This window comes from Octodon degus, unplaced genomic scaffold (genome assembly GCF_000260255.1).
Source record: "Octodon degus isolate 3935 unplaced genomic scaffold, OctDeg1.0 scaffold00084, whole genome shotgun sequence".
NCBI lineage: Eukaryota > Metazoa > Chordata > Mammalia > Rodentia > Octodontidae > Octodon > Octodon degus.
The window spans coordinates 148017-158641 of NW_004524660.1; the positions used below are offsets into that span (position 1 = coordinate 148017).

The 10625-nt window shown below is 39.0% G+C and overlaps 1 protein-coding gene across 1 annotated transcript in view; it reads right to left on the reverse strand.

The window, feature by feature from the left end:
• Tsga13 (testis specific 13) overlaps window positions 1–9197 on the reverse strand; it is a 12837-nt gene extending 3640 nt beyond the window's left edge. Inside the window, exons 1-4 of the mRNA XM_023721672.1 lie at window positions 9114–9197; window positions 7014–7086; window positions 5157–5228; window positions 4067–4279 (exon numbers count right to left, since the gene is read on the reverse strand). Coding sequence (XP_023577440.1) covers window positions 4067–4279; window positions 5157–5228; window positions 7014–7086; window positions 9114–9136 — 381 coding nt within the window. The 5' untranslated portion in view covers window positions 9137–9197. The remainder of the gene's footprint in view (window positions 1–4066; window positions 4280–5156; window positions 5229–7013; window positions 7087–9113) is intronic.
• Between the last annotated feature and the right edge of the window lie 1428 nt (window positions 9198–10625).

A 10625-nucleotide genomic window follows, 5' to 3' on the forward strand; every position in this document is an offset into this window, starting at 1 on the left:
TAGCTATATTACTAATTTCCCTTAATTTTTTTTTTCTAGTACTAGGGGTCAAATTCAGGACTTTGTACTTGCCAGACAGGTGCTTATGCTGTTGAGCTATATCCCCAGCTCCATTTGTGCTGATGTTGATTGGTCAATTTTTTATGACTCTATCCTGTACTCTAAGCAACCATTGTTAATTTCCTATCATGTCTTTTTGAAATTTTGTTTCATTGCTTCTATTGTGTTTTTCTCTTTAGAAAGAAAAAGCTTGGGCTAAGTTCCTGGACTGTTACACTTCCTTTAAACACATCAGTGAACTCAGAAACCAGAACCAGAGGAAGCAGTTCTTTGAGAAGGTTAATACTTAGGTTTCATTGCCAAATGGCTTGTCCAACATGGGTCCATTTCTTAAGTAACTGACTGCAATTTCTTACTGGCCCTTGGAAGTAAACAATAGAGAAGTCTCTTGGTGTGGGGAAAGATACTGTCAGCAAATTGTTTGGAAAAAATGAACATTTAAAGATAAGTTGGGAAATAGATCCATGGGACTCTACCTTCCTATCTTGAAGATGACTGCCTTGTCCCAGGGCTTTCTCTGTCTACAGTAAAAAGGCTGAGAGTGGGGTCTTTTGTGAAGTCATAATTACACTGCTTCTAAAGGTTGTAGAATCAAAGACTTTTCAGTCTTAAAAGACTTTCATTCTAACAATTCATCTGATTTTCATATCTCCACTATCATTTCACTATCGTGATTGATTTCCTGTATCTCAAAACAAAACAAAACAAAATAAAAAACAAAAAAACCCACAAATCTTTAACCAACCAACAGCAGTCTCCCTGAAACTTTTACCCAATAGACCAAACAGAATAAATCTAATGCTGCTTCCAGAGTCCTTCAACTTTTTGATGCAATCCATTATTTTCCTTCCAAGCTATGTTTCTTCCCAGCTAAACATTCCCAATATTTTGAACGTTTCTTCCTATAACATAGTTTTGAGTTCCTTTATTCTCCTGATTTATCTCACTTGAGAAAATTGCAATTTATATTTTTCCTAATGTGCAACAATCTGAAATGAAAACAATGTCAAGTGTAGCAATTGCATGATTCTGACCCCATTGAAGTGTCTATTCAAAAGTCATTATTTCTGCTGAGAGCCTTCCCTAACCCATGATCCAAAACTGCCACTCACAAGCTATCCTTTTATTCTGCTTTGTCACAGCACCTGTCACATTATATATTACTGTGTGACTGTTTGATTAGGGCTTGTCTGTCTTACTAAAATTGCATTTCATTAAACCAAAGACTCAGTTATGAGGATGTTAGTATATCCCTAACAGTGTCTGGCACATAGTAGGTGCTAAACTTGTATTATTTGAATAAATGAGCAAACTACTGATTGACCTATTGAGCTTTTTGCTTCAGAAATTGGAAACCTTTTTAAAAATACTTGCTGGTGCTGAATCATAATTTCTTAATTCTGAACTAATTCTCTTTAATTTGTACTAGTTGTAGTAAAATCTTTTCAAGTTACCTCAACTAAAAAGGTGTTTTAATGAAAGAGTTCATATGCCTAGTGACCCAGCCCCAAAAAGAACAAAAACCTTAGAAGAAGTGAACTTCATAGCAGAAAACCAGAGACTGAAAAATTTAGAATAAAAAATGGAACTATATAAGAATGACTGCCCTGACCCAAACATATCACCATTACTAAAATGTCACTAAGTTTTTTCCTGTCTGCTTCCTTGTCTACCTCTTACCTTGTCCCTTGTATGCATTCTACTTCCCAAAACTTCGACCTATTCATCTCCTCCATTCATGGCTCCTACACTGTCCTTCCACATGACTTAATTCTTTTATGGCCTCACTCTGTGTGCCTTAAGTTCAATTTTCTCTCCCACTGCTTTGACCTTTTCATTTTCTAATTCAGGTGTCTTGCAGCAAAAATCTGATTAACCCAAGAATTTCAGTTGTTGGTATGTAGGTTGGCTTTTGTTCTGACTTGTTTTTGATTTGGATCAGAGAATACTAATCTATCCCATAGGTCACTAACCAGCAGAGAGATTGGGATGATATCATGCAAAATAGGGCCCCTTAAACCATTTCTGTGGGAGACTGAATAGGGCAGTGTTACTTAGAAGGGACTGTGGGTGTAAGAGTCATCTTAGATTTTGCAGCTTGCCTGCTGGCACCCATGCTGTTTTTTACGCATGCACCTGTACATGCAAAAATAATGCTTATCTTGCTTGGCCTAAAGTCCCAACTACTCGTGAGGCTGAGGCAAAATGGTTGCAATTTCGAGGCCAGCCTGGGCAATTTAGCAAAACTCTATCTTTAAATAAATAAGTAGTAAGTAGGATTTAGGATGTACCTCAGTGGTAGAGTGCTTGGCTAGCATTGCAGAGCCCTGTGATCAGCATTTAGCACAAAATAAAAAGGGAAGAGAGAAGTGTTTTTCTGGTACAGGGGAATACTGTCTTTCTCAGCAAGCAAAAGGAGGGGACGCAGCATGAATATTGAAAAGCCTTTTTTTTTTTTTTTTTTTCAGAACCAGGAATTGAACTCAGGCCCTTGCACTTGCCAGGCAAGCACTTATTCTACTGAGCCATCTCCCTGGTCCCTGAAAAGCCTTTGTAAATACTGTCCATTCCAGTGTTTCATAATCAATCAGAGCTTGATTCTGTCTACTAATACAATTTAACTGGCCACACTTAACTGAATGCCACTGTGTGCTTAGGTTCTATACCCAGTCTGGAGGGATCACAAAGGACTAGCTGTTGGGAGAAAGCTTTTAGCCCCCAGGTTGCAGATTAAGCCTTGTATTTTTTTCTGTATGTTGAGCCAAGCATCCCTCGCCTGGTGTTTGTTTCTTCCTCAGTGCATGTTATATATGGACTTTCATGATAAATGACAGTGAACTTACCATCAAAGGGCACAAATGCTGAGATCCAAGAGACTACAGACAACAAATTTGTTAATTCCTTTTGTCCCACATACCATCAGATAGTAGCATTTTTTTGTTTGTGTTTTGCAGAACCAGGGATTGAACTCAGGCCCTTGCACTTCCCAGACAAGTGCTTATTCTACTGAGCTATCTCCCCAGCCCTTGTACTATTACTTATTTGATTTCTTTTTGTCAGATTGGACCCTTCCTCAAGGCTATCAACATCTTGCCTGATATTCCTAGCTATCTCTTAAATCAATGCTTGACTTGCTGTATTATTGACTTAGTTCAAATCTTAAGTACCTTTCAGGTTGACTATTATAGTAATAGCATAACTAATCTTTCTGGTTTTTGTTTCTTCCACAACTAATGTGCCTTCCTTCAATTTGCAAAATGCTCTCTCTGAAACACAAATTTGATTGTACCCTTTTATCTCCTGCCATTTACTCTCTCATCTCCCTGAAAGTGCCTTGCTTTCTCGTGCTTCTATGCTTTTGCATTTCTCTGTGATTGGAACATTTCTGTATTCTTTTGTCGTGAGTCACCGCCTTGATTACTCTGTTTCTCTCCTCAGAAATACGCTCTATAGTCTACATTACTTCTATTTCTTGTGTATTCTTTGATTATTCATATACCTTGGTTTATTAGAATCACTTTTGTATAGCTAATTGATTGATCACCATTCCAAGTTCCTTCAAAATAGAAACTGTTCTGTAATCATCTTTCTATTTTGGTTCTTTGCTTACTCTATGTTCATCAGTGATTTACTGAATGGGATTTGAACATCTTTGACCTATAATGAAGTTCCACGTGTCTTTCTACTGTGATGTTCAATTCATTTTCCCCTTCTAATACCTGAAAGCAAAGCAAAGCAAACTATTACTTTTTTCCCATGTAGATATTCATTGGTGTTCCTCAATATCTGATTTGTCTTTTACTATCTTGTTCTCAATTAGACCCGAACTTGTAGATTTCCTGTTCTGAGTATTTCACAGGCCCTCTAGATTCTGTTTTGTGAATCATCTGGCCAGGAACTAGAAGGGAGAGATTGCATCCTGAGTACCATTCTCCATGGTAAGTTAGTTCCTTTCTCCTAATTCTTAGAGTTCATGATCTCGCAGTCAGGAGACTTTCCTAGGTACCATTACCTTGAACAGTAAATCACTGGGAAAGTATTTTGGAGAACTGTCCTTTTCCTGCTGGCAGAGTAAGCAGGGAGGTGGGTTGTTGGTCATAATCAGTAAGGTCATATCCTGGTCATACTCTGTTACTTTTAATGTGAAGCTAGTGATTTTCCTGTTCTGCTCCAGGACTTTCTGTAGTCTAGTGGACTTCGGAGGCTCATAGTACTGGGCCTGGGTAGATAGAAAGGTTTCAGGTGAAACAAAGCGATTAGTTCAAAAGAAGACTAGAAAATTAGTTTGTTAATCTTTCTGTAGGGTAGAGTCAGAGGCTGAGCAGGGACTGAACAAATCTGCTCTAAAATGTGTTGATCCTAAGCTCTCGAAAGCCCTCCTATTATCTTCCCTCAGGACACTTATTCCCCCAACAAATAATCTAAGAGGTTGGGGAAAAACAACAGAAAGTGCCCCACAGAAACAGAAACAAGATGCTTAATTCTTCCAAAAGTAGTGTAACACGGTGCCCAGGAGAGGAGGACAGACTAGGAAGCTGTGTAGCTCATCCTGATTGGCCTTGTCTGGACAATTGTGTCTGCAGAGAAAAGCCAGGGACCAGGCTGCTCATACCAAGCTGTTCACTAGCAGGTGCAGCAAACACCTCCCCCTTCATCTTCCCACTGCCACCTCCTCTCCACTGGCACAGCCACCTGAACAGGCAGGCGTTCATAAGCAAAGGAAAGGCAGTCACGAAGCACAGCATGTCACTTAAGGTGTGGGTGGGATGGGGCAACCCCACTACATTTGCTTTCTTCTCAATAGGAGGATTAGAGAGAGAGGAAGGGAGCAGGAGAGAATGAATTATAAAAGTTTTACTTGATTATAAACATGTTTGCTCAATTGAGAAAAATATCAGGTGCAAGAACCACTTTCTTCCCTGTTTCTACCTCACCATGTCAAACCACAGATACTGTCTCTGCTGAAGCTAGTATTGCTCTGGCTGCCTATCCTGGGGGAAGGCAAATTTGACATTAGGATGATGGTCAGTAGTGAGCCCCTGCACAGCTGGCAAAACTCACCGTTTGAGAGTTTGGGGGAATGCTTTTCCACCTACCAAATCTGGAGGGGTCGTGTAATACTGAAGGTTCTGTAGGACAAATTTTGATTGGCCAACTGCATCAAAAATCTAAAGACAATAATCACAATTAATAGTTTCATAAGGCACTGATCTTTAATAATATACCACTCCTTACTTGGATTCACTACAAAGGGGTCTCTAATGGATGCTAAGTGAGGAGAACACTGTGCGTCATGTTTTGCATCCTGGGTTTCTGGAACAAGAAGCATAGCAGAGACAGTTGTGACCTGGGACATCATCAGAGGGAAGCTTATGACCGGAAGCATGTGTCAGGCTTAGGAAATGTCAGGTAGCACTGTTAAGAGGTAAAATAGATTGGTCAGCATCAAAGTTTGGATTAAGACAAATTACTACATGAAACCACACCCCTTTCTCTGCTTTTTCCATCTCTACAGGAGGAAGATCAGGTGGTGGTAAACATAGAGGAGAGCCTTTAGGAGGAACTTAATTATAACAGCAACACCCTAAGCGGTGTGGGTGCCAGAGTGCCCTAGGTACAACTCTGCAACAGAGCTAGAAGCAGACACACTCTGAGGATAGGAGATGAGGAGACCATGGCTTTCACATTTTTGAACATCTCTGTAGAATGCAATTCTTTCAGAAGTGTTCTAAAAAGTACCTGAATTCTGTTATCACTTCTGCATGCTACTTTGCACTGTTGCACTGATGGTAATGCTGGCTCTCTGTAGATGGAGTGTCATGTCAGGTATTAGAGGAGTGAGCCTCTTCCATCTCTTTGCTGCTTGCTTTTAGCATTGTTACCTCCCATCTTACCTAGCCCCAGATTATCGAAGGATAAATCAAAGGGATAAGAACATGGAAGGTTATAGCTTTGGGCTTCACATAATCAGAAACCAGTGTGGCCAGGGGGATCATAATCCTGTGTTTGGATTGAGATTTCTAAAGATGTTATGGCTCAAAGAGATGGCATGCTAAGATAGGGTTCAGGAAAAAAGAGAGAGTCTAATGGAAGGCAAAGAAAGCGAGAAGAGGAATGAAGGCAGTAGTAAGAATGAGATGAGTCTCAGGGAGAAGAGATGATATGCTTTGGGAGGAAATTGCCAAGTTAATTGGAAATTCTTGGTCATTGAAAGAGGACTGGGGAGAGCAGGGCCACTCCACACGTTCCTTGGGGAGGCTGGGCTGAAATACAGGACAAATCCAAAGATACAATCCATTCATTTTTATTGTTTTTGAAAACTGAAGTCTACTTATTCAAAGGAAAAATATATTAAGAAAAACCTGTTTCAGAAATATGACATATATGGTATATTTACAATTAACCAGAAATCTAAGAAAATTTTTTAACTTGGGAGAAAAGGAAAGCAACCAAGATGCCCAAGGGCGTTTTGCTACAGGAGACAGCCTTGAAGACTAAGTAAGTTAAAGTTTAGCACTCCCTAAGATAGGGCACTAGTTCCTAGGCATTGTGTCCTGATTTTTAAAAGTTCAAAAAAAAATTTTATTAGTATGTGTTTAAGGTGTAGAATGATTATATTCATCATGGGAAATTATAGTTGATTTGTTGCTCATATGTCCTTGTCTCATTTTACTGTGTTTCTGTTTCTCTTTCACAATATGAGATAAATTAATCTTGTTCTGTATATAAATGTTTTAACCCACATTTGCTGTCCAGTAGAAAGTTTGTAGACCCATCTCTTTTTTTTATTTTTATTTTTTGGTGGAACCAGGAATTGAACTCAGGCCCTTGTGCTTGCCAGGGAAAGGCTTATTCTACTGAGCCATCTCCCCAACCCCAATGTAGACCCATCTCATAAAAGACTCGTAAACAACCCCAAAGCACACACAAGATTTGTTACTGTTCTTTCTTACCTCCTCATCTTCGGTGACTACTCCTTTGTCAAATTTAACTGTGCCGATTTCTGAGGTTGCATTATGTTGAAACCTGAAAAAGAGGCAGAACACCTATCTGCTGAGTTGGAGCCCTGGTCTTCTGTATGCCTCTTTCTCCTTCAACTAAGTTTAGAAGACCACAGAGGACTATGTAGTAAAGAATAGGACCTCAGTGTAAAGGTCTAAACAAGTAAGACCTCTTGGAGATATGTTGACATCTGAGCAGTTGTTTCTTCAAAAATAAGTTTTTGGTCAAAGAAGTGCTCTCAACTAGACTTGGTGGCACTCACCTGTAATTTCAGCTCTCTGGAAGGCTTGACAGGAATATCACAAGTTTTATTCCAGCCCTGACAACTTAATAACTTAGTGATACTCTATGGCAAAGTAAAAAATAGAAAAGGGCTGGGGATGTAGCTCAGTGTGCAGGCCCTGGGTTCAATCTCCAGCCCTGAAAAAAAAAGAAAAGCTCTACTAGATTGCCTATAGAAATTCTTTTGGGCAGTTAGACCCTCACAATATCCTTAAAGATCACCTACTAATTTAAATGCATACCTCCCTTCTCTTCTGATGGAAATGGCCTGTTTCATGACTGGCTAATGATTAGCCAGTGAATTCATGAGGAAGAATACAGTTCATGAAACTTCACAACTACATTTCCATTACTTATTGACCTTGCTTGGATTACTGGCTGTCTCATCTTCCTAACCACACCTAAAATTTCTCTTCCTAGAACCAAGATAATAAAAATGATCATCAATGGCAAATATTTTCCTATTCTGCTCTTTCACTTACTTTGCTATCGCCTACCTGATACTGGTTCCTTTTGAGGAAAAAAGAAAGGGTTAGAACCACAGTGTTTAAGAAAGTACTGGGGAGTCCCTGTTTCTTTGTAAACCTCCTTATGGACTGAACATAGAGGAAAATGTTCATTAGTAATTGGGTTAGTGATTAAAATAAATGACTCTCTCCCTCATTGGAGATAGTTCCATTTTGGGGTTAAATTAGCTCAAATTTGGAAGAATTCTGCAAGTACCTCAAGTACCTCAATTAAATTTTTCTCATTTAAACATAAAGATACCTGAATAAGGACCAAAATAACAAAAGTTGAAATAGCCAAACTAGGTAGTCAGTAGATCAACTATCTATAGTATGGTATATATAATTTGAAATCCAAGATCAAATCCCATTCAAGGATGATTAACTTTCATCTATTGCTATCACTTGCTCTCATCAGGTAATCATTAATTCAAGCAAAAGATTATTTGTTTGTACTGTAATGCCTTCTCACTGAGTAAGCTATACTCCTATCTCTTTTCCTCTCTCCTCCCCTCCCCTCTCTCTCCTCTCTCCTTTCTCCTTTCTCCTTTCTCCTTTCTCCTTCCTCCTTCCCCTCCCCCTCCCCTTTCCCTCTTCCTCTTCCCCCACTCCTCCCACTCCTCTCCCCTCTCCCCTCCCCCCCCCTCTGTTTTGAGATACAGTTTTATTAACTCATTAGATTTCCCAGGCCAGGCTCAAACTTATCATCCTTCTGCCTTATCTTCCTAGAGTATTGGGACTATAAGTGTGCACCACCATGCCAGCCCAGGAAATAGATCTTAAAAATTGCCCCAAGGGGAGCAGGAGACCCATTGTGGATAAATCAAAACAAACTCATCCTAAATTAACTTCTTGAAGTTTTTGCCCCTTTGATGTGTTCTATGGCTGTAAGTTATCTAATAATTAAAAATATGACATACTCTTTATAGTGGCTCCTTTAAAAATGATTCTTTGCCATCTGAAAGGCAACACAGATTCCAGATACTCTTCTTTGAGGCCAATTTAAAGCCTAGAACTACATGAAAAGTACTTCCTTAGCCTAACAGTGTTCATCTTGAACAGCTTGGTGCTTCCTTTTCATCAATATTACTCTACTTGCTGCATGAAACCCAGAGCAAGTTCTGGTTTTTGGTCTGCAATTAGTCAATTAAAATATCTTCAATGAGAGTCTACTCTGTGATAAGCACTGTTCAGAATGCTTTGGGTTATGAAGCAAGTTAGTATGTATATTTATAGCTTAAATGAGCAAACACAACTACATACTTGGTGTATTTCTTGGGGCCCATTTCTGTTCGCTGCTAATTGTGCAAGCTCAGACTCCGTGATTCTATATAGTCCACATTCTGCCAGGATTCAATTCAATCGACTCTTTCCTTAATGCACCTTATATGCCCCTCCTGGTTCTTGATCCTGTGTAGGAAGCAAGGGCAGACTGTTAGGTGATAATGTAGATTTAAAAAATGCACAAAACACACCAGCTACTCAGGAGACTAAGGCAGGAGGACCACCACATTTGAAGGTATCCTGTGCAATTTAACAAAATCCTATCTCTAAAATAAATCATTGGATAGAGAAATAAATACATTTATCAAAGTGAGTTCAGGACTCTACTTATAGGAGCACTTACTTAGCATTCATGAGGTTCTGGGTTCATTCCTCAGTACTGCCAAAAGAAAGAAAAGGGAAAAGAAAATGCACGAAACATGATGGTCCTTACAAGAAACAAAGATTATTTGGCCAGTGGGGGTGGTGGTGGGGAGAGGAGGTAATTATAAAATATGAAGTAGTAATGATAGCTACATCTTTATGTACTAGGTAAGTCATTTCATCTCAATTTCCTCATTGTTAACGGGGGGGGGGGGGCGTATTTACTAAATGACTGAGAGGTGACATTTTAATTCCACAGTAGTAGTAAAATTTACCTGTGTGAAGATTTCAAATAAAATTAATTCACATAGCAAGAACTTGAGGATTGGACAACAAGGAGAGGGCAAGGAGAAAAGCTAGAAAACAGGACAGGGACAAAGCCATACATTTATATGCACAAGATGGGCAAGGCAATGATCCTGAGAAACATCAGCAGGTTTTTGAAACTAGCAGTTAATTGGTAGGATTCTCACCCTGACTAACTATACATGCTGATACCTGTTAACCAAGCAACTGCACTGAAGATAGCAATGTGTAGTAGAAGGGTCATGCTTGGAATACCTGTCATTCTGGTCTTCTAAATACGTACTTCTTTTCATGACATACCAATTATTACCATACTGTCTCACAAGTAAAAGTTTTTTCCCCCCCAATGGGCAATAAATGAAAAAAAGACACAAGAAAAGGAAAAAAAAATGTCACAGGACTGTCCTGCTACAATGCTGTATATGATTAGATTTCTAAATTTCTTTGTAAAACTATGTAATTGTTTTTTCATATTCTTTAAATATTTTTCATTTTTTAAATTTTTATCTCCATATTCTGTTGGGACTTAATGTCTAACATATCAATACTTGATGAAAAATACCTGTTCCATGTTACGCCTAAGATGTTTGATATTCAGACAGATAGTGAGGTTAAACCCAAATACATGACATGTAGGGTAATAATAAACTTCTCTTCTGGAGGGTTAACAGCCTAAGTTTGCAGACCAAAAATTAGAGAAATAGAAGGGCTGCAAGGACAGCCAACATTTTGATCATAGCCTTTCAGGGTCAGTGAAGACTCAGGACATAGGAGAACCTATACTATAACATCATGTAACTCAGTTGTGTCCCAAATTTTCTG